General features: G+C 41.8%; 1 protein-coding gene across 6 annotated transcripts in view; it reads left to right on the top strand.

The window, feature by feature from the left end:
- Nucleotides 1-21,680, top strand: part of LOC309528039 (SAM and SH3 domain-containing protein 1-like) — a 540,262-nt gene that overhangs the window by 478,496 nt on the left and 40,086 nt on the right. For all 6 annotated transcript variants that reach the window (XM_082215198.1, XM_082215200.1, XM_082215201.1 and 3 more), the window contains exons 5-9: nt 392-432; nt 1,315-1,401; nt 4,395-4,507; nt 5,691-5,792; nt 20,341-20,473. In XM_082215198.1, the coding sequence (XP_082071324.1) occupies nt 392-432; nt 1,315-1,401; nt 4,395-4,507; nt 5,691-5,792; nt 20,341-20,473 (476 nt within the window). The remainder of the gene's footprint in view (nt 1-391; nt 433-1,314; nt 1,402-4,394; nt 4,508-5,690; nt 5,793-20,340; nt 20,474-21,680) is intronic.

Raw genomic sequence — 21,680 nt, 5'->3', positions numbered from 1 at the left:
TTTACTGTGAGCCAGATAACCAGGGCTGGTCCTACCATGAGGCAGAGTGAGGCGACTGCCCCAGACAGCAAATGCTGTGTGTCCTTGCCCTCCCCCAGCTGTCCCCCCTCCCCGTTTCCCTCTGTTGGAAGACAGAGCTCTGTGTGCTGTGCAGCCTGTCCTGTGCCCCCTAAGTTAGCCTGCTGCCCTCAAGGTACAGTGGTGGAGGACACTGGCCTGTTGCCAGTGTGGAAGTAAGATTCAACTGTCGGTCTGGTCAAGCTTCTGTACATGGAAGGGCGGGGGGAGATGGTGCATTTTGTCCTTCGCTTAGGGCAGTCAGCCCTGCAGACAACTCCCAAGACACGTCAGACGTTAGCCACAATCATTCTCTTTCTGTTTCGTGTTTTAGGTTCTCCCTTCATAAATCAAGCTCTGAAGAAAGTGCTGTCGGTCAGTATACTTCATCTTTATTTGGTCCTTTCTCCACCCCTTCCCAATGCCTTGCTTTTTGCATACCATCAGCAGTGTTGATCTACTTCGCTGTTTCAAGTCTCTTGCAGTAATGTCACATGTTTTGCTACTTGCTTGTGGGGGGAAAGGGGGAGGTTTTTCAACTTCCTTCTCATATTTGAGGATTATTCCTTTAGAATAGTACTTCCTTATGCATTTTATAAGTGTTATACAGGTAGACAAGAGGTGTGGGATAGTTTTTGTTAATCACTGACGTCATTTTGTCCCGGAGAGGGGCACAGCCACTCTTTTCCTCCTCCCTTAAAGAAAACAAATGTATTGGAATCTTCTGGTACAGTTTATTTAATTCACTTGCATCTCAATGTTTGCTTTAAATAGGGATAGCTGTTATTTATCATTTATTTATAGATCTCATTTTTGCACTCAAGTGCAAAATAAAATAACTAGGAAGCCTGCTTGAAGTAGAAATATGACTAATGGTCATGCAGCACTTTTAGATTACACAAACAAATTGAAATTGCATTTTCATATTAACTTTTAGGTAGCTTTTCACTTTGGATGTTTTTTAGGCGAACTAAAAATAAAAGTTCAGTATGATCTATATTGTTAGTTAAAATGAACATTAAAAATGTGTGTTCATTTTCATCTAGCATAGAATCTTTTGGTTGATTATTGCAAATGGTCTACAGCCTTCCTTTTCCTAAATAATAATTGCTTATGACAGCTATTTATGGCATTCTTTCCAAGTGTGAATTAAAATTAAAAAAAGTCCAAAAATAACTGAAACAGGATGAGGGAATGGGTTTCCTTTGAAAATGTATACATATTTAAACCTCTAATGTATATTGTGTTCCCCTTTAGGTAAAGCAGATTGGAAAAAGAAGAATAGGTATTTCTGGCAAAACTTCAGAAAGAATCAGAAGGGACTAATGAGGCAGTCTTCAAAAGGTACAGCTTTTTTAGCGTTGTTGTGTTTTAATATTTGTTACATTTAGTTCTGAGAGTAGTTTATATAGTGAATTGGGCCTTCAGCAGGATTTACATACTAAATTGCAATAATTTAACAAGGGTAGTCTTAATTATTTGACAGTACTCTTTTGTTCAGTGAATTCCACTAGGTTAGAAAGGCAGGTTATATACTGCTGCCTGTAAGACCCTGTCCAATTCAACAGAAGCTGCTTTATCTCTGAGAACCATTCCATACCAAACTAAAGTTCAGCATTAGATGAAGCTGTTTCATAGTGTGGTGGTTCTGTTCTTAGAGCAAAACTTTATTCATTAAGGAATACAAAAGCAGCCTCTTCCTGATCACCAACTTCTCGTGTGTGTGTGTGAGAGAGAGAGAGAGAGAGAGAGTGCATGCATTTTTCATAAGTGCAATTTTAGTTATAACACTCTGAGATACAATGTACGTCTCTGAATCTGCAGTCCTTTGCCAACTTACCTAGGAGTTCAATGGGACTTACTTCTATGTGGGTATGTACAGGATAGAGTAAATCCTTTATCTATTGGATCTGGTCTCTGGTGACCTTCAATTTTAGATTTTAGCCTGATGCATCTTTGGTTAAAAGAACTAATATTAAAGGTGTGTTTTAATGTTTACACTTTTTTGCAATCCTACAATTCAGATATATTTGCCTTTCATTAAACCTAACTTTAATTGTTTCAGTGATGTAGGTGTATTCCCCAACATGCCTTGGAGAACACCAATTTTAGGCATTTTCCAAGTCTGCTTGAGTCACGGTCTACTGAGACCAGCATTAATAGTTTACCATGAATGTGCCTAATAGGGAGAGCCAGTGTGGTGTAGTGGTTAAGAGCGGTAGTCACGTAATCTGGGAAACCGGGTTCGTGTCTCCGCTCCTCCACCTGCAGCTGCTGGGTGACCTTGGGCCAGTCACACTTCTGTGAAGTCTCTCAGCCCCACTCACCTCACAGAGTGTTTGTTGTGGGGGAGGAAGGGAAAGGAGAATGTTAGCCGCTTTGAGACTCCTGAAGGGGAGTGAAAGGCGGGATATCAAATCCAAACTCTTCTTCTTCTTCTTCTTCTTTCACTCCTCTCCACTTGCACTAGGAGGAAGTACACAGTGAATTATGGCTTAGAGTTATGTCCCAACCAGGGGTTGTGGCTTGTTTTTGGCTTTTACTGATTGTAGTGTTTTGGGACTGAAACAAACTTCAAGCCCTGGTTCAAACATAATGCTAAGTTGGGGATTGTGGTTTCTTCCTTCTGTCTGCTATTGGGGGGGGGGGCGAGCCCATCAACATGTGATCAATAAACTGAGGGTGGTTTGGTTTCTCTGTATATGTCTGCTTTTTGACAGATACAACTTGGTGAATCTTGAGTTGTCGGAAGACATTACTAACATAAATTAGCAACTTGAATTGCTGTTGGTTAAAATTTGGTTCACTGATTCCGTTTATCCAAAGTTTTCTGTTTGTGCAAAAGACCTTTTTCCCTCTCCACTTTCTGCCCAACCCAGATATGCTCCAGAAGATTGGGAGAAAACCCAGAAACAGGTTTAGGAGGCACACAGGTGTACAGGCAGAGGAGATGTCCTGTTACTCAGCCAAGTTTTGAACTGACAGAATGAGTGTATTGAATAGCATCCTCTGTGCCCACTCTCCAATCTTCCTTAACATTGTAGTGTTGAATTGTAAGCATAGTCACTTAAAGCACTCAGTCCAACACATGCTAAAATTATAGAAGTCAAGACAGATGAGATGCCCGTTAGCAGTATATTGCAAATAATACTGCACAGTATCCTTCTTTGTAGAAAGTTTCTTTATTCAGGTTGGTCTGAATTATGTGTGCATTACCAGGGTGCTATCAGAACAGCGAAAGGCATTTCTGAAGTTAAACAAGTCATATTCCTCATTGGCAATTTTCAAATTATCAGGTTCATGAGCAGATCACCTTTAGCCTGTCAGATATTCCACATCTCACAGCATACTCTTAATCCCAATTTGTGCTACTGGACTGGTTTGGTATAAGAGTTGTCCATCTGCCAAAGTCTGCCAGGCTCTTCTGAAGGTACAGGAGTTGAGAAGCTTCTCGGGTGGTGTTCCTGCCAGAAACAGCAACTATAGGACCCAAAATTGGGCAGGGCAAGGGTGGAGCAGAGCCAATCATGGACCTGATAGATCCAAAGCTGCTCAGTCACCCCTTTGTACAGTTGTAGTCACAAAAATACATCATGCAATCATTAAAATATCACTTAAATATTTTAAAATGTTCAACAGATTATAAATGCTTTTAAATAAATGAATGAAACCACAGTTTAAAACAGCACCATCAAAGTCCAGGCATTCTGCACCCTAAGCATAAAATATAGGACAAATACCATCTTATTCCATCCGTATTTGTTATATTACCCCTTCAAAGACAAATGTTTCCTAAGATGATAAATGATAGGTTGAAAACATGGCAGATTTGTACAAAGGATGGTAGGAATCGGTTTGCAATGCAGAAAATCTCTTGACCCAACATACCAGCCTTTGGATTAGCATTTCCTTTGCTGCTCTGTCATTGTCTGTAATGATTTCCAAGTATAATAAATATATTCTAGGACATGCCTTCTTTCTAAGCTCTATTGATTTGAGGAAGCAAAATAGGTCACTAGAGAGGAATATTTTAGCATTGCTCCTGTCATCAAGCTGTGGGGTAAAACTGGCAACAGCTCTCCTGGCATAGCTGTTGTCCTTGGTCTCTGACAGTGTTAAGATCATCTTATTTCACAAACCCAAATAAAAATCTTGCCATGTATCTCAGAATTTTGAAGGAGGGAGTTAAGTAGCCCAAATAGCTTGACTAACATAGGAACCAGATTTCTGAGGTCAGTAGCCTAGGAAGATCATGATTTGGTACACTTTATATATATCCCCCCCCCCAAAATTTTGCTTTGTTTCTAAAGATCTTTATTCTTCATTTGTGTCTTCAGGGGAGGATGTTGGTTATGTGGCAAGTGAGATCACAATGAGTGACGAGGAGCGGATCCAACTAATGATGATGGTTAAGGAGAAGATGATTACTATTGAGGAAGCGCTTGCAAGGGTATGTGATGAAATACATACTATCCAGCCTTATTATTCCTTGATATGCCAGTTATATCAGTGAAACACTAGAACCTTGTATATAGGTTGCCATAATTTCTGAGAGCAATGCAGTCCAGGGGGCATTCTGGCTAGGTGACTTTGTAGATTGGGGTAGAAGCAGGTTTGCTTATACATTAGCATCCTGTCTGACCAGACCCAGAGATTCCCTATGAAAGCAGTTCTGTGAATAACAGCACAATCCTATACATTTCTACTCAGGTGTAAGCCCCATTAAGTTCACTGGGCTTACTCTGAAATAACTGATTATAGGATTGTAGCGTAAGTGGTTTTAAAAGGTTTGAGAATCACAGTTCCATTGTATGGTGCTAACCTGAACAATCATGTGGTAAGTGTATGCATATATGGATGGGTAAGTGAATTGCATTATAGCTGAACTAAGCATTAAAGCTCAGCCACACACTGATAAGATTGTCGACTCTGCAGTTAAGACTTAATGAGACCATGCTTTGAAGCTAACAATTCTGTTCACACATAACTTACTCTCTATTAACCTTCAGAGCGCTGATTTCTCGCTTTTGTCACTATAGTACTGTACTAAACAAGGGACGTGGGTGGCGCTGTGGGCTAAACCACAGAGCCTAGGACTTGCCGACCAGAAGGTCATGGTTCGAATCCCCGCGACGGAATGAGCTCCCGTTGCTCGGTCCCTGCAGTTCGAAAGCACGTCAAAGTGCAAGTAGATAAATAGGTACCGCTCCGGTGGTAAGGTAAACGGTGTTTCCGTGTGCTGCTCTGGTTCGCCAGAAGCGGCTTAGTCATGCTGGCCACATGACCCGGAAGCTGTATGCCGGCTCCCTTGGCCAATAAAGCGAGATGAGCACCACAACCCCAGAGTCGGCCACGACTGGACCTAATGGTCTGGGGTCCTTTTACCTTTACCTTACTATACTAAACAACATATTTAAATATAACAGAGCTGAGTAGTATGTATTTGTATCTGGGTTTTTGATATATATATATATATATATATATATATATATATATAGTATTATCACAACAATATGTGATAATATGAACAAACCAGAAAGCAGAATAATGGGGGGAGGGGTTTGAGAAAATGGAAAAGGTTAAACCACATGCTTTAGCAAGGTGGAAAACCTTTGGTCTTATTTTCATTTCAGCTTAAGGAATATGAGGCCCAACATCGGCAGTCAGGTAGCATGGACTCTGCTGAATGGCCTGATAGTCCTTACCCATCTTTTGACGGTTCCTCCAATTGTAATGTGAGTATCAGTCTCTACAATGCAGTTGCATATATTGTTTACATTGACATAAGGGTGTATTCATATGGCAGTTGAAAGGGAAGCAAGAAGCATGTAGAATGTTTGCCTCAGACATGATGGTCCCGTTCCTCATTGAAAAGGAGAGATCACTCTACTTTTTAAAAAGTTTCAACTCTCTTCAGTTGAATCTCATGGATGTTGGATATAGTGCTGGTATTCTTTTAGCCTTTGTTCAGCACAGTCTGTGTTCTGCCCGAGTTGCAGGTTCTCTTCACACAATACCTTTTTTAATCAGAAGTTTGCACATATTGCCTCTCAGCCTGTTGTGTGTAACTGCTCTTGTACATAGGGTTTGGTTTTGTGGGTGCAACTGCAAAAGTAAATTTCGAAACATTTGTGGTGTCATGCCAGAAACAATCTTGCTCATGACATGGCACAAGCTAATGTTTCCATGGATGCCAGGTATCCACTGTTCACATGAATGCAGCCCTAAATTAAGCTGCCATGTCACATTAAGCTTCCTCTAGAGCAGTGTTTCCCAACCTTTTTTGGGCAAAGGCACACTTGTTTCATGAAAAAAACTCGAGGCACACCACCATTACAGCCCCGTGACGTCAGCGCGCAGCGTCACGCCGGGAGGGACATGAATTGCTAGCAAATTACATAATCACCTCCTTGAGGGCTGGCTCATCTTCTCCGAAGGCAGAACCCCATTAATTAACAGCACAGACTCACACCAAAGCCAAGACGAGGGGGGAGGGGAAACCTCAGTCATGCACAGTCATGCACATGTGGGGGCTAAATGAGGACGAAGACCGGGCAGAGAGCAGGGTTCAAATCACCCCACCTGGCCAGGACAATCCCTGGGTGCTCCCTTGGGCCACTCGCCTGACCCACCTCGCAGGGCTGTTGTTGCGAGGATAACACGGGGAGAACCATGCGCGCCCCCGGGAGCTCCTTGGAGGAGAAAGCGGGCGATGAATGCAATGCACGAAATATATGAGAGGCGACCAGGTTTTGCAGGTGAGGGGCCCCCGCCAGCCTCCGCTTCCAACACCCGGTGCAACGACACCGAAGTTTACCCGGGCTCGGCTCGGGGAGCAGCGCTGCTCCCCCCCGGCTCCCCTTCGCCCTCCCGGCTCTCTCTGCCGCCCACTGGGGACCCCCCTCACCTGCCAAGTCCGGAGCACTGGTGGAAGTTGCATGCATACATCTAGTGACGGCGCCCCAATCGAAAATTTGACTTTTTTAAAAAAAAAATCTTTCGAATTTTTTAATTTTTCCCGCGGCACACCAGGCAACATCTCGCGGCACACTAGTGTGCCGCGGAACAGTGGTTGGGAAACACTGCTCTAGAGCTCTACTAAGATGTAAGCATTTCTGTGTCAAAACTCAAGTGTGTTTCCATCTTCAGATTCCCCCAAAGCCTCACTTTTTCCACTTGAACATTTTGGCTGTTATCCTGTGGCTAGATAGATATGCCTGCTTGTTTTGACATTCACCCTGCTCTATTGCAAAGTATACATTAAAAGGATTATCTGAGAACATGTCATACTTGATGTACGTTGTTGTTGAAAATATGGCAATTGACATTAATACCATATACTTCGTTTCTAATACTTTCCTGTAATAGTGCAGTTCTAAGCTTGTTCTACTCAGAAGTAAGTCCTAGTGTGTTCAGTTCACCTTCAACTCTCGCAAATGATTTTAGAACTGCAGCCTAAAATCTTTAAATGGTTTTGTAATCCTAATTTTAAGTGACACCTTCCCTAACCATGTAATTATTGAGGAAAGAAGTTCTAGTGAACAGCCTTCAAACTGTGAAATGTAGCTTTAAAAAACAAAATAAAAATAAACTGCAAGACAGATTTGCATTGTATGTGGCTGAGCATCACTTTTTTTGCAAAAAGGGAAAAATGCCATTGACATGTGTCATGCTGAAAAGATTTAATTTCTATTGATCTTGCTTCTTCTACTCAACCTTCTGTCATTTACACGTTTTTTTATTGGCAAATTGGGATGTTCAGTCCCTTGCCTGCCAGGCTAAATACAAAAACAATTAGCAAAGGACAGGGTGCCACCTCCCCTGTGTCAGCAGAGAAGCTGCCCTCTGTTGTCACTATACTGTTAATTCTAAGCTCAGTTTGGAGGACTCCATTTATTCTATTTCTTTTGAATGTGCCAAGCCAACAGCTGTATTGGCTTTGTGCCAGATACATGCAGATTAACATTTAATCTTCTCATTGTGTGTCCAGTTCATACTTTAGGAAGTATGCATTATTAAAGACTTTACCATTCCAGTCATGTCTTTCCTTTTTGATGTGAAGTTAATGTTCCTGGATCAGGCTTGCATGTTTTCTTCTTTCATCCCCCCACTCCCATATCTTCCCCCCTAATTTAAAATGCATCCAAATTTTCTTTTGGAAACAAGGGCTGCTCTTGTTGGGACTTTTCAGAGTTTTTAGTTATGGCAAGCAGTTTATATCTTGCAGAGCTAAGTCCTTCTCCTAGAATTCTCCATGATACACTTACAGGTGTGTGTTGCCTTCCCAGAGAAGCTGGGATGACTGAGAACGTAATTACTTACTTCTTTAAAAAAAACCTTACATTACCACTTGAAGTCTTCAATGGCAAACATCATGGAAACACAGAATAAGAGTCTCAATAGAAGGTAGCTGCTCAGAAGCAAGTCCCATTGAGTTCAGTGAGACTTATGCCTAGAGAGGTGCTGTACAGGATTAGTTTCTCTGTTCTTCCCCATCTCTCTGAAACAACATAATAGCCAGGAAAAGGGTTATAGCTAAGTGGGAGAGTACATGTTTTTTGCATGCAGAAGGTTCCAGGCTCAATCCCCAGCATCTCTCTTTTTAAAAAATAATTTGTATTGATTTATCATAAACATATGCACAAACACATAACCGTACAAACAATAACAGAAGCAATAAACAAAGCATATTCAGTATAAAAAGCAAATTACAGAGATGCAATATTTTAAGATGAGTCTATATATCCCAATCACAACAAGGAGCGAATCATGGGAGTAGTACTTATATGACTCCCTATTTCTATCATCAAAAAAATGGAGACCAGTCCATGTCAAAATTGTCTGCTTTGGCTTCGCTTCAGATAAAGCATTAGTAAACTATGCCTCCCACATAGGAACGTAGAAATTCTGAGTATCTCTTGTTAAAAGATCTCTTGTGGTGGAGCTGAGAAAGTTTTCTCTCTGACCAAGACCTTAGAGAGCCCTTGGCCACTAGCAAATACTGAGCAAGATGGACAAATGTTTTGACTCCATATATGGCAGTGTCATGTGTATTATTCATACTCCTTTGGTCTGTAAGAACAGAGGAGCAGACACTTACCCTTCACTGCATGCCTGTGGGCTGCGGGGAAGTGTGCCTGCAGCAAAGAGGTTGCACATACCTCCGTATCTGTATGTGGAAGTTTATATATATAGCTTTGGAGTAACTGGGTGGGTCGTTCTCTGGCTAGTTTGACACTTGGCATTGTAGTTCAGAGAACTTTCCCAGCTGTGTGCCAAATTCAAGCCAGGTGTGCTCTGATGGCTAACCCTTTCTGCGCTAAGGGCATGCTTGATACTGTTCTACTAGCCTATTGGATAGCAATAGAAAAAGAGACACCAATAGGATACCTAATCCCTCATTTTATATTCAGTAGAAACTGGGGACTTAACAAGTTCCTTGTGTGCAATATGCTATTCTGACTGTGACTCAGCCAGCAGGGGATGCTGTAAAAGTAATGAATTCCCTGAACTCTGCTGCATCTCACAGTCATATGTCTCTCCCAAATCAAAACCATCCTTATCTTCAAGCTTATGTGTTTAATTGCTGTGCTGGGTAAAAATGGGTCCTTCTTTATCCCAGACACAGCCAAAGGTTTTACAGGTGAAACCATTTCTTTGCCACCACAAGTAGGATTTTTCTTTCTGTTGCTTCTAGTGCTTGCTTCATTCATTTTTTTCTTGAAAAATATTTTTACAACAGAATCATACTAATTGTATTCACGAGGCCCTCACCCAATTAAAAAAGAATTTATTTGATTGAGCTAGTCCAAAATTTCTAAGATTAATCTGCATAACTGCATATTTTTTTTGTTTATATATCTGTTGTAGCAGGACTTAGGTAGGGTCTACACATTAATACGTATAACAAAATCCCAGTGGTCAAAAGCAGCAAATGGAGAGGAGGGGGAATGTTATAATTGTAAAGGTTTTTTATAACCTGTAGCCCAGTTTATCTTTACTTTTTAACTATTTAATTTTACCAATAAATAGACCGGGGTGGGGGTGGGGACTACTTGTGAATTCAACCACATTTATTTGCATGACATATTTGCTATATGTTAATTTGGATTTTTGTATTTGTATTTGGGATTCTTTAGGGACTTTTGTTGGGGAGTGTATTTTTATTAGTTTGTATACAAAAGTATTGTTAATTGTTTCAATTATTTTTATTTATGTATTTTGTGCTGTAACTTTGTGTTGTGAACCACCCTGAGACCTACAGGTATACGGCGGTATACAAATTTTAACAACAACAACAACAACAACAACAACAAAATAGATCTATAGGATTGTACTATAAGATTGCAGTCCTTTGACTCTTTAACTGGGTACAAGCCTCATTGGAACACATCTTATTGTATGTAAATTGTATAGTATATTTGTTGTGATTGATATTCTCAGTATATCTTCTCAGTGCAGAATAACAAAACACCATACTTGGTAAATAGGTACATTCAGTGCTTTCTTTCTGGGGGTACGCAAGGGTACACAGTACCAGCACTGGTACATTATTATTTTGCCTATTTAGACCCAGTAGAAAGCTGGTGATCCATAGTTGGATAAGTGGCAGAACAGAGATATATGGATTGCCTTGTTGCAGTTCCATAACTCTCCAACAAGTTGAACTACCCTGTCATCATCGTTAATACTAGACGCCATTTGTTGATCCACAAATTCCAGGAGAGTAGAATTTTCCTGAATCTGGATTCTTCAAACTAGTATCAGGCACACATAAGATTTTCTTTTCATTGTGTATGACCTGATATATAGGGTTTGAGGAATTATGCGGTAGAAAGCATGGAAACTTCAAGGAGACTGAACAAGGAAGATACTGAAGCTAGAAGGCTGAATAAAATAGTCCATACATTAAAAGTCTTGATTATCAAGAAGACTTAGTGAGTGGTCTGTGAATAGCTATGAACTACCGTATTTTTCGCTCTATAGGACACACCGGACAATAGGACGCACCTTGTTTTAGAGGGGGGAAAACAAGAGAAAAAAATTCTCCCCCTCTCTGCCCAGCACCCCTTCAGCGAAGCAGCAGGAGGCGCTGCACAGAGAGGCGGAGAATTTCCCCCCTCTTGTTTTCCCCCTCTAAAACAAGGTGCCGTTTAAAGTGCGTTCAGTCGCCTTCAGGCGGCTACCTTGGAAGCCTGGAGAGCGAAATGGGTCGCGGGGGGCTTGGCAGAAGTCTCTTTAGCCCCGCGGTCGCTCTCCCTGCTGGAGAGGTGGCGCGCAGCTATAGAGGCTCCTGCCATAGTCGCGCGTCACCTCTCCAGCCGGGAGAGGGTCCCGGGGGGCTTGTTTAGCCGTGCGCGCGCTCTCCCGGCTGGAGAGGTGACACGCAGCTATAGAGGCTCCTGCCATAGTCGCGCGTCACCTCTCCAGCTGGGAGAGGGTCGCGGGGGGCTGCTTTAGCCACGCACGCGCTCTCCCGGCTGGAGAGGTGACGCGCGGCTATAGAGGCTCCTGCCAAAACCTCCCGTCACCTCTCCAGCCGGGAGAGGGTCTCGGGGGGGCTTGAAGGGGAAAAAGTGCGTCCTATAGAGCGAAAAATACGGTATGTCTTACTATTGTGGAGGAGAAGTGGCTGTGATAAGGATCTGATGGGTATTTGTGTGAAAGACCTCTGTAAGATGCTCTGAATTTTCTAAAGGAAGAGTGGGATATAAATAAATATTGTGTTATACCATGTAACTATTTCGCAGAGTACAGTTGTCTCAGAGGGGAGGAGGCAAAGCTACATTGAGAAAGGTCTCTTCCCCCCCACCCCCAGGACTTGAGAAGGCAGTTCTCTTCCATCCCCTCTCCCATTTATTCTGAAGAGAAGCCTCCCTTCTAGTCCACAGACATCTTTCTGCTTCAGAGAGGCAAGCTTCATTGGTTATTCTATCAGTGCTGTAGCTAAGTTGGGGGCTAGCTGTTTGGTTGGTTTTGTTTTGTTTTTGTCCTGGGTGAAGCCTCCAGAGGAGTGCCATTGAGGCTCCCAGCATGTGTGTGTATGCGCAAATGCATGTTTGGGTGGGTGTGTGCCAAATGGGTCTTTGACGAGCTGGGTCTTGGGAGCCAGCGTAGTGTAGTGGTTAAGAGCGGTGGACTCGTAATCTGGTGAACCGGGTTCGCTTCCCCACTCCGCCACATGCAGCTGCTGGGTGACCTAGGGCTAGTCACACTTCTCTGAAGTCTCTCAGCCTCACTCACCTCACAGAGTGTTTGTTGTGGGGGAGGAAGGGAAAGGAGATTGTTAGCCACTTTGAGACTCCTTAAGGGGAGTGAAAGGTGGGATATCAAGTTCAAATTCTACCTCCTCCTCCTCTCCTTCTTCTTCTTCTTCTTCACCCGAATGAAATAAAACCAAGTTCCACCCCTGCCTTCCAGCCAATAAACTACTTGCCAAAAAAAAGCCCCCATGAGCAAGCAATAGAATGAGTATCCCAAGGACAGGTAGGTCAAAGCTAACCATCAAAGTTTTTCCTTCTAAACCTTGTTAACTCTTAAATTTAGGGGGTTCATGGGGATGTCTATGAGACTCGAATGGGAGCTCCCATAAAGTCTTCCTTTCTGCAATGGGACCAGAGAGAGGTATCTGAGGAAAGGGAGGCCTCTTCTTTCTTCCTGGCTCTGTAGGAGGGGCCTTCCAAAAGGAAGATAGCTATAGGCTTCCAAAACTCACCTTCCACATCACAACAAGCAGTTCTGGACAGGGTTATATGCTATTTTTGTCTTTCCTTTTACATGTGAATGTGGACTAGATAGACCTTTGGTCTCATGAAAGAGTTGCTCTTACGTTCTCATAAATTTTAAATTTTGATCAATGTATTTTTTTGAGTTCTTGCTTTTTATATTACAAAAAAAGTAAAGAATTTATATAGGAGTAGCAATTTTAAGTGTACATTTTAAGTGCCTAGAATTAAAAAAGAACTTGTTTCCCTGTAGTGAGATGCAGCATTTCCTTCCATCAGGTTACACCCGTTGTTTAGTGCTTTTTAAATAACTGAAGACCAGAGTGATTGTTTAACCATTTTGAAGCATGCCTCAGCAATTATTTCAATGTTGAGGCAGACCTAGTGGGAAGAAATGAGAATTTTAATTTTTTCCATCTTGAATGTATGACAGGAACTTTCTATTAATTTTCCCCAGGCAGTTCATCATTGGTTAATGTGCAGTGTGCTTCTCACTAAAGTGGCCTTGGAGCATTTTTGTGGTTTTTCCATAATTAATGCCATGCCTCATATGTCCACTTTTACTGCATTCATTAGCTGACTTCAGTGGATTGACACCCAGCATAGAATTATTGCAAAGAATTTGTTAATGCTAAGTGGATGTAATTTTCCATGCTGGATAAAGTTTATGTGTCAGTTGGGTTTGCTTTAAGGTAATTAACCCACCAATTTCAGTGGCTTTACTTGTGTGACATTGGATATAACCCCATTGTGTTAGCAAATCATTGGTTTTAAGTCAGGGGTAGGGAATCTTTTTCAACCCAAGGGTCACATTCCCTTGTGAGCAACATTTTAGAGGCCTTGTGCAAAAGGTGGGCAGGGCAGAGACAAAAAAAAAGGGCAGAACCAATGAATATGAGCCTTACAGTTTGCTATATTCCAGCCTTGCCAAAAAGTCAGAAGTGCACACACAAGTACAGATTCACACACAGCCTCCTCCATTAGGCAAGCAAGAGACATTAACACAAGTCAGGGACACCTTCAAGCTGTCAAAAACACTTGAGGAAGGCACGGAATGCATTGAAAGATTTTAGCAGTATCACAATACAACTTTTGGAAACAAATCATTATAGCAGTAATAAAAATTAAGCAAACAGAAATAGCCATCCTGCCTTGCAAACCAGCTTGCTATCACACTTAAAAACTAGCACTGATTAAAAAAAAAAAAATCCAGTCAAGAAAACCCCCAGAAGAACAAAATGGTCTTTGCTTATCTCCTAAAAATAGAATCATAGGTGCTAGGCATATCTCTCTGGGATAAAGTGTTCCAGAGACTTACCACTCATCTGATCTATGCAGATGAGACACCCAGGATATGTGATGATCTGAGACTTGGGTAGTGAGTGAACAGACAGGTTAGTGCAAGAGAAAGCAGTTCTTCAAATACCTGATTCCTGGCCATAGTAGTCACTTAGGTTTGTTCACCCTAAACTGCTTAGGACTTTTCATAGCCTGTGTTTCAAGTTATATTCTGTGGTTTTTAAAATCAGCAGGAGAAGAAACTCATGTGTTACAAGGAAATAAAACTTTCATATTTAATTTAACATATTTTGGTTTTTTAATAAGTATGTGGGAGGTTTTTTTCCTTAGTGCTTCAGTTGTAGTGGTGGGAATAGTGTTTGATGGGTGGGTTACTCTGCCTTCTCCTTCTCCTTCCCCTCCCCCATTTTTCTTTTACTGAAATTCCATTGACAATAATTAAGAAACGGGGGCCAGCAAGAGGTCAATAAGTCTCTGCCAGTGAAACCAGGGATTGTTTCCCATGTACAACACTCTCTATTCCGCCTCCCCCACCCCCCAGCTTTGCCCTTGTGGCAAATATAACTCTGATGACTTCTGCCTTTCTTGTAAGTTGTGCAAGTAGTGAGGAACCGAGGGTGGGGAGGGAGATGATTTATGTGAGCGAAAGACCAGCCAGTTGATTGTGTTTTGATTGTTCCCTGCTTCTCTTCACTTACCAAGTAGTGGTTAGGAAAGCCAATCTTACATCTGGTACTGTAACTCCCGACAACAGGCGTTTTGCGGCAAGGTTAGGATTCCTGCATAGTTCTTTTGAGGGAGAAATGCTTAAGCCTAAATTTTGGGGTTACGCAACTGAGAAAGGGCAGTACTCAAGGGAGGATTATTCAGAACACAGTGTTAGGTCTCCTAAATGCCAACCCTGTTAGGTCATCAAGCCTGTGGCTCAGTATTCATAGGATGTGCTTCCCATCCTGCAAAGTGATGGGGGGGATGGAAGAAAGGGCTCCTTTAGCTATAATTAACTATGGGTGTTTCCAGATAGGGCTTAATATTGCAAACAGGATATTCAAATGCCGCAGACGTTGGCAATACGTTTTTCTGACATCGGATTTTCCATGAAAATGGTGGATGTGCATTAAATGAGAGAGAGATACAAGCTGGCATTTTGACACTGCTAACATGCTGCGGGTGCTGGGAAAACCTATAATAACACAACCATCTGGAAACACACAATAATCATGTTAAAATTCCTGGTTTTATTTATTTATTGAAAACTTTTATACAGTAGGCCCGCAGCTAACGCGGGGTTATGTTCCGGGAATGACGCCTAAAGCCAAAATCGCATATAGTCAAAAGCCATTGGGTTCAATGGCAGGTAGGATTGCCAAAGTTGGTACCCCTGGTGGAGACAGACCACTACGCTAACACTCAAGAGCTTCAGCATGGGCCAGAAGAAGCTAGAAATAATACACAATACGATACATGTGCAGCCTGCCTCACTTGATTTAAATCAGTGCCATAACTGAGGCACTTCATGATGCTTTAACACTGCGCTCTAGGACTAAACTCCTGGAATATGAAATGTCTGAAAGTCTGGCACTTACCCCTATGTATATGTACAGATGAAGCAAAGTAAACAATAGTGCTGTTTTGTTTTGTTTTGAAACTTTGTCTAACAAATTATTTTATGGTTCCAGTAGTAGATAGGTAGCCGTGTTGGTCTGCCATAGTCAAAATAAAAAAAATTCCTTCCAGTAGCACCTTAAAGACCAACTAAGTTAGTTCTTGGTATGAGCTTTCGTGTGCATGCACGAAAGTATCTGAAGAAGTGTGCATGCACACGAAAGCTCATACCAAGAACTAACTTAGTTGGTCTTTAAGGTGCTACTGGAAGGAATTTTTTTTATTTTAACTTATTTTATGTAAGAACAAATCTAATAGTTACAAATTTCATTGTGATGCAGATGGAAATCAAGCCTGACCTAGGAAAGCATCTCTCTGAAATTTTAGGGTTGCCATATGTCCTCTTTTCCCAGAACACATCCTCTTTTTCATGGGTAGAGTCATCATAGCGATCCATAGTTAGAAGTAGAAGTCGGCAAATGTGTCCTCCTTTTTGCTCTTCGAGATATAGCAACCCTAAACTTGGTGTGCACTTTTCTGGAATTAACTTTATTTACTTGATATATATGACAAAGTCAGCAAGCAAAATCATGATTACAGAAAATAATATCCATAAATGCAAACAAATCTTAGCTTTTGTGTTAGTAAAGTTATGCTTCTTTGGATTGCAGTGTAATTCTGAAAATTATTTGAAATGAGCTTTGGTTGAGACATTATAGGAATATTTAAATAAAGAGCAGAAAACTGAAGGATGCACAACTTCAGAAAGGACATATGGGGAATATGGGCAATTTCCTGAGTTACAGTCACACTTGTTTTTGTCAGAGGAACAGGGTAGCACTGCCAAAGCAGCAGTAACAGCTTGGCTTTATAGTTTCCTGACCATCTGACAAAAGGTTGTTTCAGTTTACTGTACACAGTTCTTGGGAACTGCAGATGCTGTTGATTTTGTTCCTGTTCCCCTGTGGTCCTCCGTGCAGTTCTGGAATAGAATGACCCAAGCTGGCCCACTTTCCCTCAGCATTAGAACATTGCTGATGTGTCAGAGATGCACTTGTTCCAAAAGAAGCTGAGAAAGAGACCCCGCCTTAGCACACACGCCAAAAAATTGGGTCCCGTTGGTCTTGCACCATTCTGTTGGCAGCTGGATGGTGTGCTATCTCTTTAAAGCAAGTATAATTTTCTGAACTGGCTTGGTCAATTTGTTATGGTTTAAAACTGTGGAGCCAGCTGTCTGCAATCTGATGTAATGTTGCCATAGAAACTAGAAATGAAACACTTAAGCATTCACTACAGAATTTCTGCATCCAACATTAGCCAAAATAATTACAACTTGAGCCATTAGGGGCTTTTGGATGAGAGCGGGGGGGACGGGACTTGTGGCAGCCTGGATGAGAATCAAGCTGTTCCTGTTTACAGTGCTACAGATCCATGTGTTTTATTCCTTAGAATATCCAAAGAGATGAACTACTTTATACAGAAACGGCTATGCATATTATAAGGCTCTGCTTTTGGCACAGAGTTGTTAGCTGTGATGATGTGTTCTGGAACAGGATAGCTGTGAACTTTTAGAGGTACAATACTTGGACTTGTATTGTAAGGGCTCTGACTTCTGAGTGAGATGCCTGTAGTGCAACATTCTGCAAAATGCCCTTTTCCTGACTGAGGAAAGACCTTTCTCTGTAGGGAACCATTTAACATAAGGCAAATGTTCTACATTTCCTGTAATGCTTTCCTATTCCATGCGGGGAGTCTTCGAAAGAGAGTTAATCTCTCTCATGTTCATATACAGGGAGGGGTTGCACCTGTACTGTACTAGATCAGTGCTGCATGCCAGTCTATCCAGATCCATCTATGCCCTGTCCCCAGGCAGGATCACTCCTTGGCTAGGTCAGATATCACCTCTTTATCAGAGTAACTGCCATAGCCCAAGACCCTGTTGCCTTAGAGAGGAGGCAAAACACTGCTGAAAAAACTTTCCAGCCAAGTGGAACATCTTCACACAGGGCAGTAGCCAAGTGCTTTCACTAGCACAAGGACGCCTGCTTGCTCAACAGAACTTCCCCTCCCCCCCCAGGCCACCTACGTCTGTTCTGGGGTTTTCTCCAACCTTCCAGAGCAGATTTGGGAAGGATGTATGGGCACAAAGTGAGAAGAGAGAGGGGGGGCGTTTTGTTGTGTAAGTGGAACTCCTTGCACTAATGGATACCACCTAAATCGCTTTGAAATTTACCTTATATTGGGAGTACAGTATAGAATCATAAAATTGTAGAGTTGGAAGAGACACCAAAGAACTCTGCCTCCAAGGTGAGCACATCCTTCAACCCTGCATGGAAATAACCAGGAGAGTGCTGTGGAGGAAAAGTCCCATCTTGGAGGACCATCAGGAATTGCACTCTGGATTGCTGGATTCTGATCCTACTTGGATGGGGTCAACATTTCTGCTATGGAATTAATGCTTTAATATAGTGGCCTCTTTGCTTCATGAAGCTCCAGGCTGGGTACATGAAAGCAATGAACGCATTTCAGAAAGTTCCCATCTGAAATTAAAGGATGTGTATGTGACAGGAAAATCAGTTCCAGCCCACAACGATGAGATCCTTGTGAAAGTTATTTTGTCACCATGTGGAGATACATTGCTGCAATGGTTTTATTTATCAAGGGTAGCTTAATTATTGAAGCAGATCACTGCCAATCTGTTTTATGTGAGGGTTTTTTGTGGTTTTTGTTTGTTTGTGGCAATAAGCACCAAAAATAATGTTCATGAGAACTTACCTCTCCCATTTCAGTACAGGAGTAAGTCACACTTTACCTCCTATCCATGGTGGAGGAGGTATTGAATATTCTTATCCATTCATTCCACCATCACATCCACCAAATGTATAAACTAAACATATTTGCCTAAGGGCTGATGAACATATGGAGGCCACTAAGTTGCTTCAGGTAACAAAATTGCTTCTGTGTAGGGTGCTGCTTTTTGTTGTATGGATTGTACAGTTTTCTCTCTTCACTACAGGTTTTTTATCATTAGTAATGTATAGAACAATATAATCTACTTTCTTAAGTATTGGACTAATAACTGTTGTTCAGCCTAAAAAACATCACTCAGTGCACCCAAAGGATTGAGGAAATATATTTGTCATTACTACTCAGAACTAAGGCATCCTTGCAAAATATTTTTGCAACAGTATAATTTATTTCAGAAGGTGTGTATGTTTTAACCCCGCCCCCCAAAAAATTTACATTGTAAATACACCAGACAGATGATGCTATAAGTGCCAGTTGGTCTTGCCTTGGACCAAATGGTTAGCTTCACGCTTACATGTTTTGTAGGAGTCAGTTTTTAAATAAAGCTTATTTTGTCAGGCTTAAAACATCACCAGAAAATAATGGTGCATTCCAACATGGAAACACAAGTGACCTGAAGTTCACTGACAGGAAGTTGCTCTTGAGATTTCTAAGCTGGATGTTCAGAATGTGATGAATTGGTCAGAGCTCTGTACATGCAGGCAAAGTGAGGAATACAGTCTTCAGAGATTTCCAGCTGGAATATTCTCTCTTCCTTGGAATGCATTGTGTACAGTGGCAGTTCTGTACAGTAAAAGCAAAGAGGGCCCCACTCTTTCTTCCTCCCCCTTCCCTGCTTTCTACTCTCTCACACACAGATTCTAAACAGGGCACAACAGAGGAAGTAGCATATTGAGCACTGGATCTGGCTTGAAAATGGGAGCTCTGATTTGGTTCACAAGGAATGGATTGTTTCAGCTTGTGGTGTCACTGCTGCTGGAGAGGGTGGATTTTTTTGGTCTCTGTAATGTTTGATACTTGAGGGAAAACAGCTGGAACTGAGCATACTGCATCAGATGTGAGACAAAATGGGATGCTGGGGAATATGGACTATACTCAGTGCCTGTAAAGGTCAGAGTTTTCCTTTGGTCAGATCTGGAGGAATGCTGCATCCATATTAGCAGCCAGCCTTGAGAATCCTCAGAATGAGAAGCTCCGAGACAGCGAAGGAGAAGATCTTTCTGTGGCTAATAAAACAAGTCAGAGTGGATGAGATCTCCTATTTCCTTTCCCTTCCCTTCCTTTTACCCCCCTCCCATCATTTTTGCTGCTGCTGCTGTTTTTGATTTACTTGGAAGTCTGGAAAAAAGTAGTCAATGATAGAGTTTCAGTTCAGTTTGGAGAAGCTGTTTATAACCAGGTTTTTAAATGTCAAGAGCCGCCAGGCCAGACAAGACCAGTGCCTGACCCAAACCACAGGAGCCTAACTAGCATGGCTAAAAGAGTCCCAGGAAAGAGTTCTGCCTGAAATGCGCTCAGAGACAACGTGGAAGTAGCTATTATTGCACAATGGGTGGAGAGAAGGATGAGGGCTGCAATGCATTTAGGTGCCTGAGACCTTGCCGTGCGCTAATTTAGAAGTTAAAATGGTATGTGCTGTTCTTTTTAAAGCAGTTTGTGTGTGAGAGAGAGAAATTGCGGCGGGGGAGAGTAAGTGTGACCTGAGCTTGAAAATAACAGTTTTAAGTTACAGGATTTTCCTTGTCACAGAGCACAGTAAGCCTGAGGCTGCATCGACTTGACTTCAGAAAGTGATTGAGCTGCGGGATAATTCTTTTATTAACATTTCCTTTTGTTTCCTTGCCAGTCAAGAGAGCAGTCGGATGATGAATCTGAAGAATCGGTGAAGTTTAAGAGGTTGCATAAGCTGGTCAACTCAACTCGCAGAGTAAGAAAGAAATTAATTAGAGTGGAAGAAATTAAAAAGCCCAGCAGTGAAGGTAAAAACCCAACAGTGCTGAAATTAAAAAGTGTCTGTTGCTAATCATGAAGTTGTTCTCTGTTGAAATATGCATGAACATTTTTCTTATGTGGGGGAAATCCTATGTAATGAGTTAAAAAGATGACTGTGTCTGGTTGCCATCATGTGACGTTCTTCCATGTGCTATGTTAAAGTTAATTGTCTGGATCGCCTTTGTGTTAGACCCTCACAAAAGGAAGTTATCATTTTACTCTTCTGTTACTTTCTTATTGGTCTCTGTTTTATTGAGTGTCTGATTTCCATTGTCCTTTAAAGTGTTTTTTTATTTGCTGTTGTTTTGATTATGGTTCCTTACTGGTTTCAATGTGGATTTAGTATTGTGATTTTATTGTGGAAATGGATACATAGAAATACTTTGAATGAATGGATGGATGAATGAATGAAAAGGGAACTTACCAGTTTTCCCCCTCCTCCCAGCTGCAGTCACCATCACCATCATCCCCCTGTCACATTGCACACCATTCTAGAAGGTCATCTGTGCAAGAGGCTGCAACAAAAAGGGCGAAGAGAGCCCCACAGCATAAGCAGAACTCCACCCCCTAAGTCTTTGGATCAAAACCAATAATGTTTTGATATTTTACAAAAAGTGGAGGGGTCTGTTTGGTTAGAGAATGTCACTGCTGAAGTTGTTAGCACAGTTGGTCTTGTGTCAGGGAGCACATTTTGTCAGCCAAATAACAAAATGCATTGTGGTTTTCTGATGCTGCATGTAGTAAGGATATTTGGAAGAAGGTATCAGAAATGCATTCTCAATTGGATCTTTCAAAGGTGTCTGTGGAAATCCTATATTTCAAAAGCTGCATAGATTTCTCCATGATCAAATGTTGTGCTGAGTTTATGCTTGAGGGACTTGTGGAGAGCAGAATACTGGCAGAAGCAGAAGATGGCATCATCCTTTCTGGTAAATGCTCTCTTTTTAATGTGAAACACAGAAAGTCCCTGCCACTTTGAGCATTTTACTCACACTTATTTTCTGCAAGTTCTGGAGCTATGAATGGTGACTCTTCAGTGAGCTGTGCTGCTTTGGGGGTGGGGAGGAATTAAGACAAAGTGCAAATGGGAGGTTACCCCATAGGTTAGAAGGCCAGTGGGTTTCTCATGGGATGCTGAAACATCTGCCTGAGTAGAGCCGCTCCCTTCAGTCTCTGCAAGTTATTCTTTCACCA

The sequence above is a fragment of the Podarcis vaucheri genome (assembly GCF_965113315.1).
Source record: "Podarcis vaucheri genome assembly, chromosome: 3".
NCBI classification, from domain to species: domain Eukaryota; kingdom Metazoa; phylum Chordata; class Lepidosauria; order Squamata; family Lacertidae; genus Podarcis; species Podarcis vaucheri.
The sequence above is the reverse complement of the archived record's forward strand: the minus strand, read 5'-3'. Positions and strand labels throughout refer to the sequence as shown.